The sequence below is a fragment of the Zea mays genome, chromosome 1, assembly GCF_902167145.1.
Source record: "Zea mays cultivar B73 chromosome 1, Zm-B73-REFERENCE-NAM-5.0, whole genome shotgun sequence".
Lineage (NCBI taxonomy): Eukaryota > Viridiplantae > Streptophyta > Magnoliopsida > Poales > Poaceae > Zea > Zea mays.
In genome coordinates, this window is record NC_050096.1 from 5,766,766 (window position 1) to 5,793,618 (window position 26,853).

The 26,853-nt window shown below is 53.4% G+C and overlaps 2 protein-coding genes across 3 annotated transcripts; one reads left to right on the forward strand and one right to left on the reverse strand.

Moving 5' to 3' along the window:
* The first annotated feature begins 3,545 nt into the window (after positions 1–3,545).
* Positions 3,546–6,207, forward strand: LOC100285278 (uncharacterized). Its single transcript, NM_001367218.1, has 4 exons — positions 3,546–4,469; positions 4,630–4,762; positions 4,887–4,971; positions 5,729–6,207. The coding sequence occupies exons 1-4, from the start codon at positions 3,670–3,672 to the stop codon at positions 5,947–5,949; spliced, it is 1,239 nt and encodes a 412-aa protein (NP_001354147.1). The 5' UTR covers positions 3,546–3,669; the 3' UTR covers positions 5,950–6,207.
* An 85-nt stretch (positions 6,208–6,292) lies between these two features.
* On the reverse strand, positions 6,293–11,576 carry LOC103631242 (myosin-9). Of its 2 annotated transcripts, none has more exons than XM_008652202.2 (13): positions 11,133–11,576; positions 10,511–10,683; positions 10,325–10,428; positions 10,052–10,135; positions 9,545–9,648; positions 9,382–9,468; positions 8,767–8,969; positions 8,449–8,650; positions 8,314–8,364; positions 8,132–8,230; positions 7,960–8,019; positions 7,751–7,872; positions 6,293–7,630 (listed from the first exon to the last, which is right to left on the reverse strand). In XM_008652202.2, exons 1-13 carry the CDS (start codon positions 11,349–11,351, stop codon positions 6,502–6,504), a joined length of 2,637 nt encoding a protein of 878 aa, XP_008650424.1. In that variant the 5' UTR covers positions 11,352–11,576; the 3' UTR covers positions 6,293–6,501. The 2 variants fall into 2 exon arrangements, with proteins under 2 accessions (XP_008650424.1, XP_008650417.1); XM_008652195.2 differs by having other exon boundaries at positions 7,751–7,875.
* Between the last annotated feature and the right edge of the window lie 15,277 nt (positions 11,577–26,853).

The following is a 26,853-nucleotide window of genomic DNA, read 5'->3' on the forward strand; positions in this document are numbered from 1 at the left end:
TGCGCCGCAGTGACTCCGTTGCCGCGCGCCTCCGGTCGGACCGGAGCAGTCAATGGCACGGCAGGCTGGCAGCAGTAATTCCTGGGTGGTGCAACTGCAACCCAACCCGGGACCGGAGGGCAGGTCTGGCCAGCCATAGCGTCGGTGCATCTATGCCATTGCTTGATTTGCTTGCCATATCTGGCCTCTCACAGTCACGGGGACGAGACGACGCCGGTGGATCGGCGACCTCGCTGGCTCACCGTCCGGCAGCCACGTACGCGTGATGATCCGCCGGCAGGTCGTGTAGCTAGGAAGCGTGCACGTGTACCAGCGACTATGCATGCATGCGCTGAACCCGACTCCGCCTGCATGGTCCCGGCCGGGGCGCGCGCGCGTACACAGCAGAGCACGCACGGCACCGCAGGTGTGGGGTGGTGGTTTCAACGACATCACTCGGGGTGGCCCGTGGCCGGGGTGTCCCCCCCGCTGCTCTGTACGTTCCTCCGGTCCTTGGCCACGGCTTGGCCCGGCCGGCCTGCCCTGATGATGATGCTTGACGCATACCTGATCGGCTTATTGCTTTGCTTCTGTCGACCGACCGGATGTCCCGTGTCTGGTGTTCTGGACGCATTGCAGCTGCCGAGCACACAAGTTGCAAGAATCATTCTCCGGGCCGGGGTGGGGGGCAGAAGATCAGCTCATCATGTCTGTCTGCTGTTCCAGGCGCAAATGCCATGCTGGCTGCTGGTACGGTGCAATGCAAGCAATATAGATAGTGAAAAAACACGAAGTTTGGTCATTCTGGCCGGCGCTGCTGTGCACTGCCCAGTGCCCAGGCAGGAGAGTTTTCGTCGTTAAAAGCACGTACATGCATGCCTGGTTGGCACTCGGTTCGGTCGATGTCGACCCCGTGAGCTTGGACCCGGACCCGGCTAGTCCCGTCGTCGTCCCATAAGAATGGTCGGCCGGCCGCCGCGGTGTGTACGTCCAGGTCCATCCATCCGCTTCAATTCCCACCCGATTCGCCGAGGCAGACAAGTGGAGGGAGAGACAAAGCGAGCGGCGATCGAAGCGAGCCTCCGCTGCTCACCTCGCGCGGTACGCCGAGCACGTCACGCCTTCCACCTCCTGCACCCCCATCTGCTGCCTATCACCCGCGTCTCCCTGCAGCAAACACCCCTATCGCCGCATGCTTCTGTTCGTTCTAGCGGCTGCGCATGGGAAAATGACGGCAACACGATGGTGCGGAAAAAAAAAGAGAGGATGGTTTCGATAACAAGAAAAATTATGATGTACTCTAACACGATGCTAAGTTTAAATATGGAAAGTCTCGATTAATTTAGATAGGCTGTTGGAGCAGTATGTGTTTAAGAGGGGGGAATTTCATTTTAGAAAAGTAATCAAATCACTAGACTTAAGATATTACCTGGGGCTAATCTCTTAGGGAATTAATGCTCTAATCGGCACCCCCACCCCTATAGAATATTCATTCACCCACGACTTGCGCGCACGTCCAGTCCAGCGACGGGCGCGCGCGGGCGGAGACGTCACGGTCCACGCGTCGCGTCGTGGGCTCCTCGCCACGCACGGAAACGGACGGACGGCCGCGATCGCCCGGGACGGCGGTTTCGGCCCCTGCCCCTCCATGTGCCGCGCCAGGAGCCATGCGAAGCGGCGACGGTGGACCGGTGGTGGTGGACTGCAGACTGCTGCTGCTTTGTTTCTACTCCTCGCGCCGGATCGGGGCCCGCGCCGCATGACTTCCGTGGTCCCCACGCGACACTAAAAGTGGCCCCCTTTTTTTTTTTCCTTTGACGCTTTTGCAGCCAAACCGCGAGAGAAGTGTGAGCCGCTTCCGCGCCGCCCCCGGCTTGGACATCGCTACGTACCACCAAACCACTAGACTAGTAGCTGGCTTTCCCGTGGCTTTTGCCATTATGGCCATGTCGTCGTCCATGCGGCACCGCCGGGTCTGCTGCAGTTGCCTCCTCCAATTCCCTCCCTGCGCGATTCGTTCATTCACTCACAGAGGAAAAAGGACTGCAGGCGCCCAGGCACTAGTCTCTGCCTCTGCATTGCGCACACATGGCAGGGCCCGGGGGCCCAGGGGCACGTGACTTGCCGCGGCCTTGCCTTGCCTTGCCTTGCCGGCCAAGGAAAACAGGCGCGTGCACCGTGCACCGGCTCCCGCGTCCTCATTCCTAGTCTTCAGACGCGCTCGATCGGTGTTGTTCGGGAATCGAACAAACGGATCGGATCGCACCGCACCGCACCTGATACTCATACTCCCATCAATCGATCAACCAACAAAGTTAAAGCCGAGGTCTCCGTATCGGAGAACACATGACCTGCAGTCGTGGGACTAAAGAAAATCGCGCATTATAAATTATTTTAAATAGATGTAGCCTTTTACCTTTGCATGCGTCCCTTTTTTTTCCTCCCGGAAGGAGACGAGATTACTGCAAACAATCATAAACTTATGTGCAATCAGGTCTTCTAGACGGAAACGAAAGGTATTCATCTAACTGCCAGTTGCCATTTGTCTGGCTAGGCAAGAAACACATTCAACAATATTTGGTAGCTTTGTTGCCTCCCACGGTTTTTCAGTTTTTTTTGTTAAAAAAATCCCCCTCCCCGCCCAAAAAAAAAACTAAGTGAGCTAAAATCGTTCTTTAAGGGCTAGTTTAGAAGCCACAAAACCGGAGGGTATTCGAGGGCTAAAATCCCCCTCCTTATTCAAAATTGAATAAGAAGTGAATTTTAGCTCCTCCAAATCTCCTCCGTTATTTGGACTTCCAAACTAGCTCTAAAATTTCCCAGTCTAGTTTTGTCGAGCGAGATGGAAAAAATGCCTACAAATTGCGTCTTACAATCCCGATGTTCCCTCCTGCTACCTATACTGTGGTCGGCATCGCAGAAAACAGTGTTATTCATGCACCACATCGTGCCAGGAAACGACAAGAAAACTGAAGCGGCACAGGCTGCTGGCTGCTACAGTTTGTACAGCCTGGACTGGAGTAGCTAGCCACCGTCAGGTCCAGCGGAGGGAGGGGATGTTTCGTGCACTGTACTGTACGCGCAGCGAGACTCGTACGTCGCACGTACAGAATGTTCAAACCGGGCATGAATGCATGCACCACGTCCTGACAATACTCTACTGCAAGAGGACGACAGCATGCACGAGGTCGATGTGCACATACTGCTGGAGTATGTGCGCGCACGGCGTGGCGTTCTTGCCCGGCCCGCCCCCAAACTGGCACCATGCGGCGGTGTGCTAGGCTGCCGAACGCGGCACGCGCAGCGCAGGTCCGTCGAGTGGCGCCTAGCGAGCGCACCAAGGGGGGGCACGGCACGCCGAGCCGCGCGCGACGAAGGAATAGCTTGGGCCGGCACGGCAACCCCACCGCCTCAGCCCGTCCGCCCGCCCGTCACCAAACGCCGATTAAATTTAATACCCTTAAAAGCGCCCGCGCGACCCAGTCGAGCCGGCCCCGCATCCCATTCCGTGCCACCGCCGCCGCGCTGCGTCTGCGTCTGCGTGCGTCGCCCGCAGTGTCCGCAGCCAGAACCAGCGCACGCGCTGCTCCGCCGACGCCGAAGCCTCGTCCGCGAGCGCGTGGGGCTAAGCAAGCACTCGAGCTCCCTCGAGCGGCGGGTGCAGTGCAGCCAGGCCGCGCGCGCCGCAGCATGAACGGCGTCGGCGACGCGCACGCGGCCGCGGCCGCGGCCGCCATGGTGCAGCAAACGCTGGGGATGTCGCTGCCGATGGCGGCGTTCGTGCCCGAGCAGGGCAGCGCCAATAGGCTGACCAGGCCGCCGGGGCTGCCGCCGCTGCCGCAGGCGTTCGCGGCCCAGCAGCGCGGGGACGTGTGCATGGAGGCCGTCGACCCCGCGGCTGGCCCGCGCAAGGCGCACCGGCGCTCCCGCAGCGACGTCCCGTTCGGCTACTTCCCGCCGGCGGGCCACCACCAGCTCCCGCCGCCCAAGGTGGAGGCCGGCTGGGGCGGCCACCTCCCCGCCGGCGGCGGCGGCGGCGGCGACGACGACCTGTTCAACGCGTACCTCAACCTGGAGGGGCTGGACGGGCTCAACTCCTCCGACGACCGCCTCGACGACGGGGACAGCCGCGGCAGCAGCATGAGGACCAACGGCGCCGACAGCAGCGAGAACGAGTCGGAGGAGTGCGCCGCCGACAGCCGCGCCGGGATCCGCCTCTGCGCCGCCGCTGCCGACAGGCGGGAGGGGCTCAAGAGGGCCGCCGCTGCGCCCGTGGCGCGCCACGCCAGGAGCCTGTCCATGGATAGCCTCATCGGCAAGCTCAACTTCTCCGCCGGCGCGACGGGCGCCGCTAGCGGCGTCATTCCGGGACCCAACAGGTTCAGCCTCGAGTTCGGCACCGGCGAGTTTTCGCCGGTCGAGATGAAGAAGATCATGGCCGACGAGAAGCTGGCCGAGATGGCGCTCGCCGACCCCAAGCGCGTCAAGAGGTAAGACCGCTACCCGATGCCACTCATCTTAAATCTTTGGGACCCCCGCGCGTGGGCGTGGCTCCCTCCCATTGTTCTTGCTACTTCTTTGGACCCGTCGAACTGGCAAAATGTTTAGCTTCGGACTGATCGAGCTGCGGTGCGGTTCGTCGCTTGCTAGGGTGCTGGCCAACAGGCAGTCGGCGGCGCGGTCCAAGGAGCGCAAGATGCGATACATTGGCGAGCTGGAGCACAAGGTGCAGATCCTGCAGACGGAGGCCACCACTCTCTCCGCCCAGCTCACGCTTCTTCAGGTACCTAGCTACTCTCCCCTACGCTAATCTCTAATGCACTTTGAATTGCAGCGAAATCCTCCGTATCATCGTTCGTGCGTGTGCGACTCGATCACAACTTCTTCTTCTTATTTTGTCCTCACAGCGGGACTCCGCGGGGATCGCGACGCAGAACAACGAGCTCAAGTTCCGGCTGCAGGCCATGGAGCAGCAGGCGCAGCTGCGTGACGGTGCGTCGTCTCATCATCTCACTCACCTGCACACCTGCTTCTTCCTCGCTGTGTTCGTCAACGTCCGGCCGGCGGTGTGCTGGGCACTATGAGTTGTAGCATGCTAGAATGCTAGGTACAAGTCTTGGATAAGCAATAAGTTAGCAGAAGCAACTCCAATATTGACATGCTGGCTTGTCCGGCCCAGTTCGTGTGCCCACGGTTTGTGAAAGCCTGAATCGTGGGTGAGCTCGTGTTGGCATTTGGAGACAGCCGGCTTGGTGGTTGGCTGATTTTCTATGCGATCCCCTCGCGCGATACCGGTAGTCGTTAGCATGTACTGCTACTGGAGCCTAGGAAGATGTGCTAACCATCTTCTGGGAACCAAGATTTGCTCGTGCTTTTGTTTAATCTCGCACCCTTCCCTCCAGTCTCCAGATAAAAGTAATGTGGTTCCTCTGCCGATCGATACGATGTTAGGTAGTGTCTCGATCCCGGACTAATTAAACTGTAGTATGGATTTTGCATGTCTTATTAGAAGGACAAAGCATAAGTTAATTATAAAGTTAGTTGCATAAGCTGTGGTTAATTCGTGAGAGGAACCTATTAAACCTAAATAATCCATGCTCATGTTTTACTACAGTAAAAATGAAAGTACGGCAGGGTAGCGTATCAAACATATGTCAGCTATAGAGTTTAAGTGGTAGCAACATGGGAAATTGATGAATTGTATATGTTTTTGGAGGTTAATGTCGTGTTGTGTTGTCTTGTTGAACAGCATTGAATGAGGCACTGACAGCCGAGGTCCAACGCCTGAAGGTCGCGACCGCAGAGCTCGGGGATTCTTGCTCGTCCAGCAACCTAGCCCAGCAGATCCAAATCAGCGTTCAGGACCAGATGTTTCAACTGCATCAGCAGCAGGCAACGCCTATACCGTTCTACCAGCTGCAGCAGGCGCAGCAGAATGGCGCAGGGAAGAAGCATGAGCCGACGGAATGATCTCAGACCTGCCATTATCCACCGCTGCGTGAGCAGGGGAAAAAAAGATCGGTTTCGATGGACTGAAAACATTTCTTTTCCTAACTCATTGGTTAAGTGTCGTTAATAAGCACCGTGCATTTTTTTCCAGGTGATGAACCTGCTGCTTGTACCTGTTTATTTATTCTTTGGATGATTCAGTTGCTTGAGTTGCCAAACTGATCAAATTGTAGCCGGTTAATATTCTTTTATAGTTGTAGTGTTTATGGATGCTTTTGCACTTTGGTACCTTACGTTGACTTTTATTCTTGAGTTATTTTTGACTTTTCTATATTATGTCTGAATATATAGAAAATCAACTGTATATAAAAAGCCAAATCCTTTTATAGTTTGAATGTCTTTATTTTGTGTTGAAGACCAAACGGCATCCATTTCGTACAACACCACGAGCTGCTAAAAACATTTAAAGAATAAAAAACAAATACTGCTACACTACGCATAATACAAGCTCATACAGCGAATGGTGCACGAACGAATTGAGATATTTACAGTGAGCAGTCAATTCCGTTTAAGCTACCCAACAGAATCCTCAACCATAGCCTCCTCGCTGTCGCTGTCGCTGCCATCTGAACCTGAATCTGAATCACCTTCCTCGACGCCTTCATCCGTCTCAGCGTCAGACATCGGCTCCTCGTTTCCAGCTCCACTCCTGGACATTTGCTTCCTGAATTCAGGATCAACAATCCCAATCATGGCACTAAGAACACGGCGATCATCGGTTATTTTGGAACTGGCCTGCTCAACATTATTCTGGCTCCCAGCCGCCTGGCCCTCTGAGTTCACCAAAGTTAGCAAAGCATCAGCTGCCACGCTACCTCCATCTTCATCTCGCTCTGTAGCATCTCCCAAGCTCCTTGGAGATTCGTTCTCCCCATTGACAGATGGAGCTGTTTCCACTGCCCAGCTGCCAGCAACTTCTGAGGCCAACAGATCACCCGTTCTGATAGCTCCAACATGTGTGTCATCCCGTTTGCTCTCAGAGCAAGCACCCTCGTGTTTTTCTTCTGAACAGTGGCCGCCGCCATCATCGAGAATTGGAATAGGAACCATATTTGATTGTGGCTGCCCTGCATCTTTGAGCAATGCAGTAGGCTCCTCGTTCTCTGGAAGCAGCACTTCGTCCTCTAGCGGCATAGTCTCTCCTCCGATATTGTCACATCTTTGGTCATCGCAACCAACATTACCAGCTTCGCTTTCTGTCTCAGGAACTTGCTCAGTATCTGTTACTTCCCTCTCAGGAGCTGTAGGAACAGGATTGCCATGAAAACCCGGCCTCCTCTCCACTGACCTTTCTGGACTGGTGCATTCTAGATCTTGAGTGTTGCCACCATTGGCAGTAACATCATCATCTTGCTGCTCAGTCATGTTGGCATCTTCGTCACTGGAACTATGTTCACTTACCTGAGTATTTTCTGGTGAAGCAATTGAAGCTCCCAGTGTATTTTTTGAGCAGTTTACTGGCTTCATACCAGCATTATCAATGGCTAGATGCTCTTTATTGAGATCCACACTCATTAAGGTGCTCTCATAGTTCTCCTCATCCTCCAAAGTTCTCTGCATAGCTTTCAGCTGTTCCTGCTGCTTCGCAAACAGAGAAGAGATTTCTTCTGTAGTTGAATAGAAAGCACGCAGCTGAGTCTCCCTGCAATAAGCACCATAGAGGAGGGAGGGGGGTAGTAAAGGATTATACTTATACGTAACTTCTAATGCACACACTTGGGATTCTTAATGTGTCTATATAAGACTGGAACATTAACCTTACCGTAGAATAATCCGTTCTCTAGCCCCTTGATACCTCTGTTTCTCAATTGATAGATCTCTAATCGTTGCAGCTATTTCAAGCTCAAGAGCTGAGACCTTTGCCCATGCTTCTTCTCGAGCAGCCTGCTAACAAAAGGATATGCCTTATCAGCCTGTTAGTAATGGAGAAACAGCCTTCTATGCATGCTCATTTCACTGGAACATTTTTACCTTCTCATTCTCAAGTTCCTTCTTCAGTTTTCTCAATTCAGTTTCCAGATTTTCTGATTTCTGCAACAGCAAGGGTGCAGAAGGGGGTAAGATATTATCAGCAATAAAACTACAATAAATAAAAAATAATTAGATGTAATTACTTAAGTTTAGCATGCACAATGCTTGGTACCTTTCGATTGTTGGCTGATACTAGCTGCTCGTCCTGAAACTGAGCTTCCAGCTCTCTTACTTTTTTCTCAGATGTTACAAGATTATCTCGAGCATCTTCCTGCATGAGAAGAACAAGTAACAAATAATTGTAGTGCAGTAAAGGAATGGTAGATTCGAAGCAGTCATTGTGAAATAGCATACCAACTTGGACCTCAAAGTTTCCACAAACAAACGTGTTTCTTTTTCTGATTCCTGAAAACAGGAGTAGAAGGTTATTAACTCTAGGATACGAAAAAGCATGAACTTGTGATCAGACTAACTGGAGTTAAGTATAACCTGAAGCTTGTTAATAACTTCTTTCTGTTCTCTTTGTTGTCTAAGGTAAGACTCTGCTTGTTTCTTAATTTCTTCTTGAGCCTCGGCTTGCACTTTATGCACTGCAAATTTCAAGTCATGTGCAGCCTTATCACGCTCTTCTCTTCTTAAGTTGCGCTCCTCACTTAGCTGTTCCTCAAGCTCACGGATGATTGCTTTCTGGCTGGAAACATTTCAAAATTCAAAGATATGAGATCCTCATGTAAATAGTAATGTGTGGAAAGAGATGGACATGCGTTGTCAAATGGCAACAAGTTGACCTCATGCAATGCAGAATACCTTGAAATTATCTCATCAGCATCCGCGCGTGATTGTTTAGATGCACCAAGCCTTTCATCCAGATCTTTTATAGAGTTCTGTAACTCTGTATTTGATGTACTGAGTGAATCTATTTGCTTCTGTTTCTCCTCAAGTGTGGACTGGAGAGATTTAGTTTGATCAAGATAAGAACTCGACGTAGTTTCTCTCAACTCCTCAAGTTCCTACAGCATCAGATATGCAAAATTTTAATTTGTAGTATTATGCAAAAAAATGGAACATGATGATTGACGAGTACAAGACTAAAGTAAGTAGAAACCTAATCAATGACAACAAAAGAGGAACTCTAACAGTTTAACGTAAAAGGGAATGGTTATTTCCACTCAAAAAAATATATTCACTTGATTGAACATACGATTAATATATCAAGGGTGTATTGAATTGTGCACAGTAACAAACATGGTAGAACATCATCATAAAGTAGGCTAATATCAGAATTAGAAGTGACATGGTCCATGAAATACAAGAGGTAAAATTATTTATGCTAGGAGAAATAAGACACCGAGACAAAAACAAAAATAAAGACTTCATGCAAAAAAACGGAAGAGGGACATGGAAGTGGAAGTAATATATAACCTTTCCATGCTGCACTTGGGTCGTTTTTATTTCAGCCCTCAAAGTTTCAATTGTCACAACATGAGCCTCAAGTTGTTCCCTGAGATCCTGAATCAGTTTAAGCTTAAAAGTTAGCAAAATACAAAGACACAAAATTATTGTCATGTCGAAGGAACCAACTTACAGCATTAGATTTTTCTAGTCTTCGGACATCGTCTAGTGAAACAGGACCATCAGGAGAACCAATACCAAGACCCTTAAGCCTCTTGCTTCCAGAACTACCCTCCTCTTCAGGATAAAACAAAATAATAGTGCATATATCAAAACTTGTAACACAGTGTGAACATCAAACCATGATAACTATTCACAACTTCTAACATACTACATCTGTCCCAAAAAGAATATGCAATTCTCACTTCCCAAGTAGTCAAACAAATTCAAGTTCGACCACATTTTACCAGAAAGTAATATGATGCTAAATAAGTATCATTAGATTATTAATAAATTATTTTATTCATAGTAAACCTATTTTGGAAATATAAATATTTATATTGTTTTCTATAAACTTGATCAAACATGAGGAAGTTTGACTTGTCCCAAACCTACAATTGCATTCTTTTTGACAGAGGGAGTACTGGAGTAGTCATGAATCTCTCATGATCACCAAACAATAAGATAGAAAACTCCTCACCTGACTTCCTTTTAAGAATGGGAACCCCATTCTCTACACAACTGATTGCATTAACTTCCCGGTAGACAAATACAAAGGATTTGCCTGCAAAAGCAACATACAACTTGAATAGAAGATTTGCGACATCAATGACAAGATAACAGTGCTACATTGCCACAGAAACATTATGCTGAATTGAACACAAAGAACAACAGTAGCACACAGTGCTAGCAAATGGATACCTACCCTACTGAACCCAGTATGAATGAATCAGAATTATTCACAGGGCCTTACCGTCATGAGGAGGTGATGGTAATGATATAATGTCGCCATGATTAAGCTTGACCGGGGATGCATTTTTCTTGAACTTTTTCCAGTTGATGAATGTGCCATTTGAGCTGCACCAGAGATTAGTTCAACAAAGGTAGGAAAAACAAAATAAAACTGATAGATACTGAAATATCCAGAAGAAAAACAAACCTTGTGTCCTTGAAGAAAACAGGCACAGGCTCATGGCGGTTCCGCTCCCCTGAGACGGTGTCCTTGTATATCTTGCAATGCTTCCCACTGATCTGCTGGGCAAAAACCCGAAACCGCTCCTCAACAGCACGCCCTAGGTAGTGCTCGTCAGCGCTCAAAAGAATGTTCATCCCCTTCAGTTGATTCATGGAACTCAAATCAGATGGGTGAAGAAAACATTCCTCGTTACTATTGCAGGAGCGTTAGCAAACCCAAGCCCACAACATCAATAGTAGACCATGAACCGAAACATGGTAATGGCAATTGACAACACAAGAAATCTGCACTTTTTCCCAAATACAAAGAAGTTTAGTACATTCAGATTCAGTAATTGGTGAAACCAAAGCAAATTTAATAAACCGGCATCGACATTAACTAACAATAAAGCCCATGACAATAAACCAGGTAATTCAACAAATGTTTCAGCGGTAAAAAGCAGAATGCTTGCTTCAACCCACGCATTGTTCATCCGAAGAATACATCGAACAAGAATTCAGGCAAATACAAAGAAAGAAAGGAAAATGGGCAATGCTTGGGTTTTAGGGTTAGGGTTTAAGGGAGGGCGGGGTAGGGGGGCGGGAACCTGGGGCCGGAGGCGGGCCTTCTTGGAGATGGCGGTGAGGACGGCCCAGACGTCGGGTTCCGTCTCCTGGATAGGCTGGTCCGCGAACTTGCGCGCCACCGCGCGGACCTCGTCGGGGGTGACCTTGGGCGGCGTGGGCGGGGCCACGGAGCAGGACGCCTCGTCCTTGGCCGACGTCTTGGGCGTCACCGCGAGGTCGGCGCACGGGTCCGGCGCCATTGCGCGCGCGCGAAGGGCCCCGCCTCCCGCTGCCGGGCGCGCGGCGTGGCGAGGAGGAGGAGCGGCCGAGCGAGAAGCGAACGTGACTACGTGAGGGTACTTGCGGGCGGGTAGGGTTGAGGGGTTGGTGCCACGCTCACGCACGGGCACGGCGCGTCCTGTCCCTCCCCCCTGCGGAGTGCGGCAGTGCGCGGCGCGGGCAATGTGGAGTTCGTGGCGCGGCCGAGTTCGCGCCTTCGCGTGGGGCCCGCCGGGTATAAATCGTGGGGATTTGCGCGGGTGATGGCCGGACGGACCGGTTGGGGCGTCGGCTGGATGGGTGCGAATCTTTTGGAGGAGGGCCGGGACCGGGACCGGGACCGGGACCGGGAGTAGCAGCGTGTCGAGGAAGGAAGCACGCCGGGGCTGGGAGATGGAGACGAACCGAAGCGTAACTGCCATCACGGAAAGATCGATGGGCTTCAGTTGTGAGTTGTGACGTGTGAAACTGGCTTCTTGCGAGATGAATGTTTGCCATAGAGCTCTATAAACTTTTTAAAAAAATGAAGAAAGTTTTGTCGAAAATAAAGTTCCGCACTCTGTAACAAAAGGGAGAGAGAGAAATGAGGCCCAAACCATTAGCCATCTCGTTTTCAGATTCAGTATAAATCTCGAAACAAACAAACAACCTGTAATTCAACCAGTATTCTCATGTAGTTGTACCATGAAATGATAGCCAGATTCTGAACCTGTCATCCTCCAAAAGAAGTCGAGCAATGCGTCTAGATTCTAGAACATCTCTGCCAGCTAGTAATGGGAGCGTGGTGGTGAGATATGGCGGTCCTCGTTCTACATTTGTTTGGTCTAGAATAGAGTGGCCGGGATGGTAGATGTTCTATATGAAATATTTTATAAGTTAGTTATCCGTGTATTGTTGAGTTTATGTCATATAAGTATAATTGATTTGTCGGGGATCATAATTAGGGGTACCCCGAAAACTTCTAATCTCAGCTGGTAACTCCCATCAGCACAAAGTTGCAAAGGCCTGATGGGTGCGATTAAGTCAAGGCTCGGTCCACTCAAGGGACTCGATCTCGCCTCGTCCGAGCCCAGCCTCGGGCAAGGGCAGCCGACCCCGGAGGGTTCACGCCGCGCCCGAGGGCCCCCTCAAGCAACGGACACACTTTCGGCTCGCCCAAGGCTCAGTCTTCGCCAAGAAGCAACCTTGGTCAGATCGCCACACCGACCGACCGCACCGCAGAAGCATTTAATACGAGGATGGCCTGACACCTTATCCTGACGCGCGCCCTCCAGTCGACAGAGCCGGATTGACCGCAGTCACTTCGCCGCTCCACTGACCGGCCTGACAAGAGGACAGCGCCGCCTGCGCCGCTCCGACTGCTGTGCCACTCGACAGAGTGAGGCTGACAGCAGCCAAGTCCGGCCTCGGGCGCCATAGGAAGCTCCGCCTCGCCCGACCCCAGGGCTCGGACTCGGCCTCGGCCCCGGAAGACGACGAACTCCGCCTCGCCCGACCCTAGGGCTCGGACTCGGCCTCGGCCCCGGAAGACGACGAACTCCGCCTCGCCCGACCCCAGGGCTCGGACTCAGCCCTGGCCTCAGCCGACGGTCTCCGCCTCGCCCGACCCGGGGCTCGGACTCGACCTCGACCACGGAAGACAGACTCGACCTCGACCTCGGAGGAGCCTCCGCCTCGCCCGACCCAGGGCTCGGACCGACCACGTCACAGGGGGGGGCTATCATTACCCTACCCCTAGCTAGCTCAGGCTACGGGGAACAAGACCGGCGTCCCATCTGGCTCGCCTCGGTAAACAAGTAATGATGGCGCCTCGCGTGCTCCATGACGACGGCGGCTCTCAGCCCCTTACGGAAGCAAGGAGACGTCAGCAAGGACTCGACATCCCCGACAACTGTCTTTCTGCAAGGCTCCAGCGCTCCTCCGACTGCCACGACATCACATGAACATGGTGCTAAAACCTCTCCGGCTGCCATGACAGCATGTACTTAGGGCACTAGCTCCTCTCTGCTAGACACGTTAGCACACTGCTACATCTCCTATTGTACACCTGGGCCCTCTCCTTACGCCTATAAAAGGAAGGCCCAGGGCACTCGTACGGGAGGTTGGCCGCGTGGGGGAACGGGACGGCGCGCATAAGCCTCTCGCTCTCTCCCACGCGGACGCTTGTAACCCCCTACTGCAAGCGCACCCGACCTGGGCGCGGGACAAACACGAAGGTCGCGGGTTTCCCCTTTACGCCTGTCTCCCTCTGGTTTCCCCCCTTCGTGCTCCGTCTCGCGCCGACCCATCTGGGCTAGGGCACGCGGCGACAATTTACTCGTCGGTCCAGGGACCCCCCCCCGGGGTCGAAACGCCGACAGTTGGCGCGCCAGGTAGGGGACTGATGCATGTTGACGAACAGCCTCCCGTCAAGCTCCAGATGGGTAGTCTCCAGCAACCTTTCCAGCCCGGGACGGTGCTCCGTTTCGGGAGTCTTGAGTTCATGTCCCTCGACGGCAGCTACGACATGATACTCCTTCCCCCGCCGCGCGACAGTGACAATGGCGGCCGACAACCCGCCCGCCGGCGGCGGAATCGACGACGTCTTCCCCACGTGGCGGAAGAGCAACATTCGGGTTTGTCCCGTCGCCTCCCCCGCCGACGGAGGAGGAGGCGGGGCAACCAAGGCCAAGTAGGAGGCGGCACCTCGTCGGCTGTCAAGCGAGTCGACGGCGCCGGCGCCCCAACGAGGGACACATCGGGCATCGACCTCGCGTCTGAGACGAAGACGAGCGTCGTTTCCCCGCGACACGCCAACTCCAAGCGGACGGACGACGCCAACACGCTCGCAAAGGACTTGCTGGGCGTCAACCTCGTACCTGAGACGACGGTGCAGTCTGCCCCTGACGCGACTTCGTCACCGCCCGTCGACTAGGAGGTACCGACCGATTCTCATCTCGTGCCTTTTGGATTCAGCCTCGACCCACCAAGCGACTTCGCTTCGGTGGAAGCCTTCATAGAGACATGTCCAAACCCTCCGGGGTACGGTGTGCGGTCACCATGGGACCGGCTGATAGCCGTCTCGACCTACGGGCCCTCAGGTTCCGAGGAAGATGACGAACTCGACTTTTGTTGGGATTTCTCCGGACTTGGTAACCCCAGTGCCATGCGGGACTTCATGACCGCATGCGACTACTGCCTTTTCGACTGTTCCGACGGTAGCCGCAGCTTCGGCTACGAGGAATGCGGCCCAAGTCGTGAATGTTTCCACGTCGATCTAGAGGGTCCCAGCGAAGGCAACCATCTTGGTATACCGGAAAACGGTGATCCCCCTAGGCCTCCGCCTCGCGTTGACATCCTTCGGGAGCTAGTTGTGGTCCCAGTCCCTGCGGGGGGTCAGGACACACAGCTCGAGCAAATCCGCAAGATATAGGCCAGGCTCGACGAGGGAGCAGGAACGCTTGAGCCGTTCCGCCGGGACATCGGGCAGGAATGGGCAGGCCAAGCTCTGGCCGGAGAAGCGCGTCATCTACCCCAGGGCATCCAGCACCGCATCGTCGACGATGTCAGGGCAAGGCCGCCACCGGCTTCTAGTGGGGTCGGCCAGAACCTGGCTGCAGCGGCAATACTTCTCCGCGTGATGCCGGAGCCATCAACCACCGAAGGGCGGCGTATCCAGGGGGAGCTCAAGAATCTCCTGGAGGATGCCGCGGTCCGACGGGCCAAAAGCTCTGCCTCCCAAAGGCAGGGATAACCCTCGGAGCATCGCGTCGCGACTTCCCGATTCATGCGGGAAGCCTCGGTCCACACCGGGCGCACGTGCAACATAGCGCCTACGGCCCCGGGTCGCCTCGGCAACGAGCACCATCACCGCAACCGTCGAACCCACCTCGACGAGAGGGTGCGCCGAGGCTACCACCCCAGGCATGGGGGACGCTACGACAGCGGGGAGGATCGAAGTCCCTCGCCCGAACCACCCGGTCCGCAGGCGTTCAACCGGGCCATACGACGGGCGCCGTTTCCGACCCGGTTCCGAACCCTGACTACTATCACCAAGTACTCGAGGGAGACAAGACCGGAACTGTGGCTCGCGGACTACCGGCTGGCCTGCCACCTGGGTGGAACGGACGATGACAACCTCATCATCCGCAACCTCCCCCTGTTCCTCTCCGACATCGCTCGAGCCTGGTTGGAGCACCTGCCTCCGGGGCAGATCTCCAACTGGGACGACCTGGTCCAAGCTTTCGCCGGCAACTTCCAGGGCACGTACGTGCGCCCTGGGAACTCCTGGGATCTCTGAAGCTGCCGCCAGCAGCCGGGAGAGTCTCTCCAGGACTACATCCGGCGATTCTCGAAGCAGCGCACCGAGCTGTCCAACGTCACCGACTCAGATGTCATCGGCGCGTTCCTCGCTGGCACCACCTGCCGCGACCTGGTGAGCAAGCTGGGTCGCAAGACCCCCACCAGGGCGAGCGAGCTGATGGACATCGCCACCAAGTTCGCCTCTAGCCAGGAGGCGGTTGAGGCCATCTTCCGGAAGGACAAGCAGCCCCAGGGCCACCGACCGGAAGATGTCCCCGAGGCATCCACTCAGCGCGGCACCAAGAAGAAAGGCAAGAAGAAGTCGCAAGCGAAACGTGACGCCGCCGACGCGGACCTTGTCGCCGCCGCTGAGTACAAGAACCCTCGGAAACCTCCTGGAGGCGCCAATCTCTTCGACAAGATGCTCAAGGAGCCGTGCCCCTATCATCAGGGGCCCATCAAGCACACCCTTGAGGAGTGCGCCATGCTTCGGCGCCACTTTCACAAGGCCGGGCCACCTGCGGAAGGTGACAGGGCCCACAACGACGATAAGAAGGAAGATCACAAGGCAGGGGAGTTCCCCGAGGTCCACGACTGCTTCATGATCTACGGTGGGCAAGTGGCGAACGCCTCGGTTCGGCACCGCAAGCAAGAGCGTTGGGAGGTCTGCTCGGTAAAGGTGGCGGCGCCAGTCTACCTAGACTGGTCCGACAAGCCCATCACCTTCGACCAGGGCGACCATCCCGACCGTGTGCCGAGCCCGGGGAAATATCCGCTCGTTGTCGACCCCGTCATCGGCAACGTCAGGCTCACCAAGGTCCTCATGGACGGAGGCAGCAGCCTCAACATCATCTACGCCGAGACCCTCGGGCTCCTGCAGATCGATCTGTCCTCGGTCCGGGCGGGCGCGTCGCCTTTCCACGGGATCATCCCCGGGAAACGTGTCCACCCCCTCGGACAACTCGATCTACCCGTTTGGTTTGGGACTCCCTCCAACTTCCGAAGGGAGACCCTCACGTTCGAGGTGGTTGGGTTCCGAGGAACCTACCACGCACTGCTAGGAAAGCCATGCTACGCCAAGTTCATGGCCGTCCCCAACTACACCTACCTCAAGCTCAAGATGTCGCACCCCAACGGGGTCATCACCGTCGGCCCCACGTACCGGCACGCGTACGAATGCGACGTGGAGTGCGTGGAGTACGCCGAGGCCCTCGCCGAATCCGAGGCCCTCATCGCCGACCCGGAGAGCCTCTCCAACAAGGCGCCAGACGTGAAGCGCCATGCCGGCAACTTCGAGCCAGCAGAGACGGTCAAATATGTTCCTCTCGACCCCAGCAACGACGCCTCCAAGCAGATACGGATCGGCTCCGAGCTCGACCCCAAATAGGAAGCGGTGCTCGTCGACTTTCTCCGCGCAAACGTCGAAGTCTTTGCGTGGAGTCCCTCGGACATGCCTGGCATACTGAGGGAGGTCGCCGAGCACTCACTGGATATCCGAGCTGGAGCCCGACCCGTGAAGCAACCTCTGCGCCGATTCGACGAAGAAAAGCGCAGAGCCATAGGCGAGGAGATCCACAAGCTGATGGCTGCAGGGTTCATCAAAGAGGTATTCCATACCGAATGGCTTGCCAACCCTGTGCTTGTGAGAAAGAAAGGAGGGAAATGGCGGATGTGTGTAGACTACACTGGTCTGAACAAAGCATGTCCGAAAGTTCCCTATCCTCTGCCTCGCATCGATCAAATCGTGGATTCCACTGCTGGGTGCGAAACCCTGTCTTTCCTTGATGCCTACTCAGGGTATCACCAAATCAGGATGAAAGAGTCCGACCAGCTCGCGACTTCTTTCATCACACCTTTCGGCATGTACTGCTACGTTACTATGCCGTTTGGTTTGAGGAATGCGGGTGCGACATACCAAAGGTGCATGAACCACGTGTTCGGCCAACACATCGGTCGAACGGTCGAGGCTTACGTCGATGACATCGTAGTCAAGACGAGGAAAGCCTCTGACCTCCTTTCCGACCTTGAAACGACATCCGGTGTCTCAAGGCGAAAGGCGTAAAACTCAATCCCAAGAAGTGCGTCTTCGGAGTCCCCCGAGGCATGCTCTTGGGGTTCATCGTCTCCGAGCGGGGCATCGAGGCCAACCCGGAGAAAATCGCGGCCATCACCAACATGGGGCCCATCAAGGACTTGAAAGGCGTGCAGAGGGTCATGGGATGCCTTGCGACTCTGAGTCGCTTCATCTCGCGCCTCGGTGAAAGAGGTCTACCCCTGTACCGCCTCTTAAGAAAGGTCAAGTGCTTCACTTGGACCCCTGAGGCCGAGGAATCCCTCGGGAACCTGAAGGCGCTCCTTACGAACACGCCCATCTTGGTGCCCCCCGCTGCCGGAGAAGCCCTCTTGATCTACGTCGCCGCTACCACTCAGGTGGTCAGCGCCACGATCGTGGTTGAGAGACGAGAAGAGGGGCATGCATTGCCCATCCAGAGGCCGGTCTACTTCATCAGTGAGGTACTGTCTGAGACCAAGATCCGCTACCCACAAATTCAGAAGCTGTTGTACGCGGTGATTCTAACGCGGCGGAAGTTGCGACACTACTTCGAGTCTCATCCGGTGACTGTGGTGTCATCCTTCCCCCTGGGGGAGATCATCTAGTGCCGAGAGGCCTCGGGTAGGATTGCAAAGTGGGCGGTGGAAATCATGGGCGAGACAATCTCGTTCGCCCCTCGGAAGGCCATCAAGTCCCAAGTCTTGGCGGACTTTGTGGCTGAATGGGTCGACTCCCAGCTTCCAACGGCTCCGATCCAACCGGAACTCTGGACCATGTTTTTCGATGGGTCGCTGATGAAAACAGGGGCAGGCGCGGGCCTGCTCTTCATCTCGCCCCTCGGGAAACACCTCCGCTACGTGATGCGCCTCCATTTCCCGGTGTCCAACAACGTGGCTGAGTACGAGGCTCTGGTCAACGGGTTGCCCATCGCCATCGAGCTAGGGGTTCGACGCTCGCGGTGACTTGCAGCTTGTCACCGACCAAGTCATGAAGAACTCCCACTACCTCGACCCGAAGATGGAAGCCTACTGCGACGAGGTTCGGCGCCTGGAAGACAAGTTCTACGGGCTCGAGCTCAACCACGTCGCCCGACGATACAACGATACTGCGGACGAGCTGGCTAAGATAGCCTCGGGGCGAACAATGGTTCCCTCGGACGTCTTCTCCCGAGACCTACATCAACCCTCAGTCAAGACCGACGACACGCCCAAGCCCGAGAAGGCCTCGGCCCAGCCCGAGGAACCCTCGGCCCAGCCCGAGGCACCCTCGGCCCCCGAGGGTGAGGCACTGCGCGTCGAGGAAGAGCGGAGCGGGGTCACGCCTAATCGAAACTGGCAGACCCCGTACCTGCAATATCTCCACCGAGGAGAGCTACCCCTCGACCGAGCCGAAGCTCGGCGATTGGCGCGGTGCGCCAAGTCGTTCGTCTTGCTAGGGGACGGGAAGGAGCTCTACCACCGCAGCCCCTCAGGCATCCTCCAGCGATGCATATCCATCGTCGAAGGCCAGGAGCTCTTACGAGAAATACACTCGGGGGCTTGCGGTCATCACGCAACGCCTCGAGCCCTTGTTGGAAACGCCTTCCGACAAGGTTTCTACTGGCCGACCGCGGTGGCCGACGCCACTAGGATTGTCCGCACCTGCCAAGGGTGTCAATTCTACGCAAGGCAGACCCATCTGCCCGCTCAGGCTCTGCAGACAATACCCATCACCTGGTCGTTTGCTGTGTGGGGCCTGGACCTCGTCGGTCCCTTGCAGAAGGCACCCGGGGGCTACACACACCTGCTGGTCGCCATCGACAAATTCTCCAAGTGGATCGAGGTCCGACCCCTAAACAGCATCAGGTCCGAACAGGCGGTGGCATTCTTCACCAACATCATCCATAGCTTTGGGGTCCCAAACTCCATCATCACCGACAACGGCACCCAGTTCACCGGCAGAAAAGTTCCTGGACTTCTGCGAGGATCACCACATCCGAGTGGACTGGGCCGCCGTGGCTCACCCCATGACGAATGGGCAAGTAGAGCGTGCCAACGGCATGATTCTGCAAGGACTCAAGCCACGGATCTACAACGACCTCAACAAGTTCGGCAAGCGATGGATGAAGGAGCTCCCTCGGTGGTCTGGAGTCTGAGGACAACACCGAGCCGAGCCACGGGCTTCACACCGTTCTTTCTAGTCTATGGGGTAGAGGCCATCTTGCCCACAGACTTAGAATACAGTTCCCCGAGGGCGAGGGCCTACGACGACCAAAGCAATCGAGCTGACCGAGAAGACTCATTGGACCAGCTGGAAGAGGCTCGGGACATGGCCTTACTACACTCGGCGCGGTATCAGCAGTCCCTGCGACGCTACCACGCCCGAGGGGTTCGGTCCCGAGACCTCCAGGTGGGCGACTTGGTGCTTCGGCTGCGACAAGACGCCCGAGGGCGGCACAAGCTCACACCTCCCTGGGAAGGGTCGTTCGTCATCGCCAAGGTTCTGAAGCCCGGAACGTACAAGCTGGCCAACAGTCAAGGCGAGGTCTACAGCAACGCTTGGAACATCCGACAGCTACGTCGCTTCTACCCTTAAGATGCTTTCAAGTCGTTCGTACACCTCGTTCACACACAAAGTCGAACCATCAAGGAAGGGTCAGCCTTGCCTCAGCAAAGCCCGACCCTCCCTCGGGGGCTAGAAGGGGGGAACCCCCTCTGCGTCAAAATTTTCCTCGGAAAAGATATTTTCTGCCAGAACGTCTTTCGTGCTTTTCGACTACTTCGAAAGTGGGATCCTGAAAACGACGGAGTACACGTAAGCAGCCAAAGCTGACCGAGCCGAGGGACTCCTACGCCTCCGGGATACGGATACCTCACTCATCACCTTCTGCGATAAGTAACTCACGCTCGGATAAGTGATTCCGCGGACCGAACAAGTCTTCACGCTCGAAAACTCTTCTGCCGAAACGATTTTTCGGGCCTTCTCGACTATATCGATAGCAGAATCCTACGGACGAGTAAGAGTACACGTAAGCGGCAAGGCCGACCGAGCCGAGGGACTCCTACGCCTCCGGGATACGGATACCTCACTCATCACCTTCCGTGAAAAGTAACTCTCGCTCGGACAAACAATTCTGTTACCGACAAATAAGTCCAGATACTCGAAACAAGAGGAAAAGAAATGCAGCTTTACAACACGACGACAGTATGTTTGGGCCTCGGCGGCCACAGAAAACATACGCACACTACAAGATAAACCGATCCTGCAGGCTCGGACCTTGACGGAGGGAGAGCAGCAGCACCCTCAGCGTCAACTACACCTTCGGTGAAGTCCGACCGAGCCTCGGACGGCAACGCGGTCGGAGGATCTCTGCTCCGAAGGACGACATCAGCACCGCGCCTGGGCCATCGCCGCCAGGGTCTTCTCCAGGAACTCGGGCCGAGCAGACGGCTCGCCCGACCACCCCGAAGCCTCAGCCAGCTGTCCCCCGAGGACATCAGCCTGGCTCATGGCCTCGGTAACTCGACTCCGGCGCTGGTCCCGCCAGTGGACGGCCCGGCCAGGCTCCAGCCAATGAAGTCTTCTTTTCGAGCCAACTCTGCCTCTGTCCACACTTACACCGCTGCCTTCGGCTTCGGCTCATCGAAGAGCGGCCGAGGGTTCCTTTAACCAAGCAAGAGAAGCCTCGGGCGGCAAGGCCGACCGAGCCGAGGGACTCCTATGCCTCCGGGATACGGATACCTCACTCGTCACCTTCGCACGAGTGAAAGGGAAATGTGCCCTTGGGCCATTTCTAAGTATTTTGGTGATTGAGTGTCAACACAAGTGCTTAAATGTGAATCAATGCCCATGGATGAACAAAGTGAAAATCTAGAGCAAAGGTATGTTTCTAAGTCTTAGTACATTGGTTTTGTGTACTAATATATTTGTCTAAGTGTTAGAAACAGAAAGAAGAAGAGAAGAGAAGACTTGGCTGTGTACAGCCAAGAGGCTGTTTCGGTCTGGGGCACCGGACTGTCCGGTGGTGCACCGGACAGTGTCCGGTGGTGCACCGGACAGTGTCCGGTGCGCTAGGCTACCTCGGCCGAACAGGCCGCTCTCGGGAATTCGCCGACGGCGTACGGCTAAAATTCACCGGACTGTCCGGTGTGCACCGGACTGTCCGGTGAGCCAACGGTCGACTAGGGCCAACGGTCGGCCGCGGATTCTGCGCGCGACACGTGGCCAAGCCAACGGTCGGAAGGGGGCACCGGACATGTCCGGTGCGCCAACGGCTCCCAGATCACCAACGGTCGACTGCGCTGTTTAAGGAAGGAAATCGGGCACCGGACAGTGTCCGGTGTGCACCGGACTGTCCGGTGCGCCCGACGACAGAAGGCAAGATCAGCCTTCCAGATTTGCTCTCAACGGCTCCTAGCTGCCTTGGGGCTATAAAAGGGACCTCTAGGCGCATGGAGGAGGACACCAAGCAACCTTTGAGCATACTTGATCATCCACACTCAGTCTTTGCGCATCCGTTTGTGATTCTAAGTGATTCGAGCTCTGTTCTTGTGAGAAACTGTGAGATAGTCTTTGAGCTCGATTCTTGGCCGTGTGTGTGCGCATTTCGCTGTGGATTTGTGTGTGTTGCTTCCCTCCCTTACTCCGTGCTTCTTTGTGAAATTCAATTGTAAGGGCGAGAGACTCCAAGTTGTGGAGATTCCTCGCAATCGGGATTGAGAAAAGAAAAGCAAGAACACAGTGGTATTCAAGTTGATCATTGGATCACTTGAGAGGAGTTGAGTGCAACTCTCGTCCATTGGGACGCCACAACGTGGAGTAGGCAAGTTTTTGTACTTGGCCGAACCACGGGATAACCACTGTGTCATCTCTGTGATTGATCTCTTGTGGTTATTGTGTTTTGACTCCTCTCTAGCCACTTGGCCATACTTGTGCTAACACTTAACAAGTTTTTGTGGCTTAAGTTTTGAAATTGACAGGATCACCTATTCACCCCCCCCCCTCTAGGTGCTCTCAATTGGTATCGGAGCCGTTCTCTTCAAGACAGGGACTAACCGCCCGAAGAGATGGATCCTAAGGGGAAGGGAATCGTGATCAACGACAAGGAAAAGGAGTCCTTCGTCAACGAGCCAAAAGATGATAAATCCAACGACTCTGGCTCAGGCCACAGACGTAAAGATGGGAAGAAGAAGAAGACAAGGCGCATCAAGGAGATCGTCTACTACGACAGCGACGAATCCTCTTCTTCCCAAAAGGACGACGACAACGACTACAGGAAGACGGTCAATTCGAACTTTTCATTTGATTATTCTCGTATTCCACATAGTTCGAATTCGCATTTGCTTTCCATTCCTCTTGGCAAACCTCCACACTTCGATGGGGAGGACTACGGATTTTGGAGTCACAAAATGCGTAGTCACTTATTCTCTCTTCATCCAAGCATATGGGAGATTGTAGAGAATGGAATGAAATTTGATAGCTCGGATAGCCCTATGCTTATAAATGAACAAATCCATAGAAATGCACAAGCTACTACTGTTCTCTTAGCATCTTTGTGCAGGGAAGAATACAATAAGGTGAGCGGCTTGGACAATGCCAAGCAGATATGGGACACCCTCAAAATCTCTCACGAGGGCAACGACGTCACCATGCTCACCAAGATGGAGTTGGTGGAAGGCGAACTTGGGAGATTCGCTATGATAAGGGGAGAGGAGCCAACCCAAACATACAACCGGCTCAAGACCCTTGTCAACAAAATAAGAAGCTATGGAAGCACGCGATGGACGGACCATGACGTCGTCCGCCTAATGCTAAGGTCCTTTACCGTTCTTGATCCTCATTTGGTGAATAATATTCGTGAGAATCCCAGGTACACCAAAATGTCGCCCGAAGAAATTCTTGGAAAATTCGTAAGCGGGCGGATGATGATCAAGGAGGCGAGGTACGTCGATGACGCGTTGAACGGTCCAATCCACGAGCCTCAACCCATTGCTCTCAAGGCATCGAGAAGCAAGGAGGCACTACCAAGCAAGGTGGCGCAAATTGAGGCGGTCGGGCTTAATGATGAAGAAATGGCTCTCATCATTAAGCGCTTCAAGACGGCGTTAAGGGGTCGCAAGGAGAATCCCAACAAGACCAAGACGAAGGGGAAGCGCTCATGCTTCAAGTGTGGTAAGATTGGTCACTTTATCGCTAATTGTCCCGATAATGATAGTGACCAGGAAAAGAAGAGTGGAAAATGGGAAAAGAAGAAGAATTACAAGAAGGCAAAGGGCGAGGCTCATATTGGAAAGGAGTGGGATTCGGATTGCTCCTCGTCCGACTCCGACAACGAAGGACTCGCCGCCACCGCCTTCAACAAGTCATCCCTCTTCCCCAACGAGCATCACACGTGCCTCATGGCTAAGGAGAAGAAAGTAAGTACTCGAAACTCTACTTATGCTTCTTCTAGTGAGGATGAGTCTAGTGATGATGAAATAGACTATTCATGCTTATTTAAAGGATTAGATAGATCTAAGATTGACAAAATTAATGAATTGATTGATGCTTTAAATGATAAGAATAGGCTACTAGAAAAGCAAGAGGATCTCTTATACGAAGAACATGATAAGTTTGTAGAGGCTCAAAAATCCCTTGCATTAGAAATTAAGAGAAATGAAATGCTTGCTTGTGAATTGTCTACATGCCATGATTCAATTTCTAAATTAAAGAGCATTAATGATGACTTAAATGCTAAACTAGTAGAAGCACAAAAATCCAACTCTTGTGTTGAACATGTTGAAATTTGCACTAGGTGTAAGGATGTTGATATTAATGCTTGTAGTGAACACTTAGTTTCCATTTCAAAATTGAATGATGAATTAGCTAGTCTTAATGCCCAACTTAAGACTAGCAAGAGTGAATTTGAAAAACTAAAATTTGCAAGGGATGCCTACACTATTGGTAGACACCCCTCAATTAAGGATGGGCTTGGCTTCAAGAGGGAAGCCAAGAACTTAACAAGCCATAAGACTCCTATCTCCACCAAGGAGAAAGGGAAGGCTCCTATGGCTAATAGTGTTAAGAAGAATCATGCTTTCATGTACTATGATAGGAGATACTCTAGAAATGCCTTTAGAAGTAATGATGTTTTTGATTCACATGCTTATGACTCTTATGCTATGACTGCTTCTAGTTCTCATGTTACGCATGGTAGAAATGTGTTTAGAAGAAATGTTGTTCACCAAATGCCTAGGAGAAATGTAGTTCATAATGCTCCTAGGAAAGTAGTGAATGAACCTTCCGAAATTTATTGTGCTCTAAATGCTTCCTTTGCTATTTGTAGAAAGGATAAGAAAATTGTTGCTAAGAAGTTAGGGGCAAGATGCAAGGGAGATAAAACTTGCATTTGGGTCCCTAAGAATATTTGTGCTAACCTTATAGGACCCAACATGAGTTGGGTACCTAAGTCCCAAGCCTAAATTTGCCTTGCAGGTTTATGCATCCGGGGGTTCAAGCTGGATTATTGATAGCGGATGCACAAACCATATGACGGGGGAGAAGAAGATGTTCACCTCCTACGTCAAGAATAAGGATTCCCAAGATTCAATTATATTCGGTGATGGGAATCAAGGCAAGGTGAAAGGGTTAGGTAAAATTGCAATTTCTAATGAGCATTCTATCTCTAATGTATTTTTAGTAGAGAGTCTTGGATATAATTTGCTATCTGTTAGTCAATTATGTCATATGGGATATAACTGTCTATTTACAAATGTAGATGTGTCTGTCTTTAGAAGAAGTGATGGTTCACTAGCTTTTAAGGGTGTATTAGACGGCAAACTTTATTTAGTTGATTTTGCAAAAGAAGAGGCCGGTCTAGATGCATGCTTAATAGCTAAGACTAGCATGGGCTGGCTGTGGCATCGCCGCTTAGCACATGTGGGGATGAAGAGCCTTCACAAGCTTCTAAAGGGAGAACACGTGATAGGTTTGACTAACGTGCAATTCGAAAAAGATAGACCTTGTGCAGCTTGTCAAGCAGGTAAACAGGTGGGAGGAGCGCATCACAGCAAGAATGTGATGACCACTTCAAGACCCTTGGAGCTGCTGCATATGGACCTCTTCGGACCCGTCGCCTATCTGAGCATAGGGGGAAGTAAGTATGGTCTAGTTATTGTTGATGACTTTTCCCGCTTCACTTGGGTGTTCTTTTTGCAGGATAAGTCTGAAACCCAAGGGACCCTCAAGCGCTTCCTAAGGAGAGCTCAAAATGAGTTTGAGCTCAAGGTGAAGAAGATAAGGAGCGACAACGGGTCCGAGTTCAAGAACCTTCAAGTGGAGGAGTTCCTTGAGGAGGAAGGGATCAAGCACGAGTTCTCCACTCCCTACACACCACAGCAAAATGGTGTGGTAGAGAGGAAGAACAGGACGCTAATCGACATGGCGAGGACTATGCTTGGAGAGTTCAAGACCCCCGAGCGTTTTTGGTCGGAAGCCGTTGAAAGGGAATTAGACTTACACCTAGTTCCTAAATAATTTTGGTGGTTGAATTGCCCAACACAAATCTTTGGACTAACTAGTTTGCCCAAGTGTATAGATTATACAGGTGTAAAAGGTTCACACTCAGCCAATAAAAAGACCAAGTTTTGGATTCAATAAAGGAGCAAAGGGGCAACCGAAGGCACCCCTGGTCTGGCGCACCGGACTGTCCGGTGTGCCACCGGACAGTGAACAGTACCTGTCCGGTGCACCAGGGGACTCAGACTCAAACTCTTCACCTTCGGGATTTCTCGGAAGCCGGCGCGCTATAATTCACCGGACTGTCCGGTGTGCACCGGACATGTCCGGTGCTCCAAGGAAGCGCGGCCTCCAGAACTCGCCAGCCTCGGGTTCGCGTGGCAGCCGCTCCGCTATAATTCACCGGACTGTCCGGTGTGCACCGGACTGTCCGGTGTGCCAGCGGAGCAACGGCTCCCTGCGGCGCCAACGGCTCCCTGCGGAGCATTTAATGCGCGCACAGCGCGCGCAGAAGTCAGAATCGCCCATGCCGGTGCACCGGACATCAAACAGTGCATGTCCGGTGTGCACCGGACACCCAGGCGGGCCCACAAGTCAGAAGCTCCAACGGTCAGAATCCAACGGCAGTGATGACGTGGCAGGGGCACCGGACTGTCCGGTGTGCACCGGACTGT

Bases quoted from the DNA above. Each gene is read 5' to 3' on its own strand.
- LOC100285278 (NM_001367218.1), top strand. From the start codon at position 3,670: ATGAACGGCGTCGGCGACGCGCACGCGGCCGCGGCCGCGGCCGCCATG. The intron at 4,470-4,629 runs GTAAGACCGCTA...GTCGCTTGCTAG, and splicing joins GACCCCAAGCGCGTCAAGAG to GGTGCTGGCCAACAGGCAGT. The intron at 4,972-5,728 runs GTGCGTCGTCTC...CTTGTTGAACAG, and splicing joins GCAGGCGCAGCTGCGTGACG to CATTGAATGAGGCACTGACA.
- LOC103631242 (XM_008652195.2), bottom strand. From the start codon at position 11,351: ATGGCGCCGGACCCGTGCGCCGACCTCGCGGTGACGCCCAAGACGTCG. The intron at 10,429-10,510 runs GTTTGTTTTTCT...TCTCTGGTGCAG, and splicing joins GTTTTCTTCAAGGACACAAG to CTCAAATGGCACATTCATCA. The intron at 9,649-10,051 runs GTGAGGAGTTTT...TTTATCCTGAAG, and splicing joins CATTCTTAAAAGGAAGTCAG to AGGAGGGTAGTTCTGGAAGC.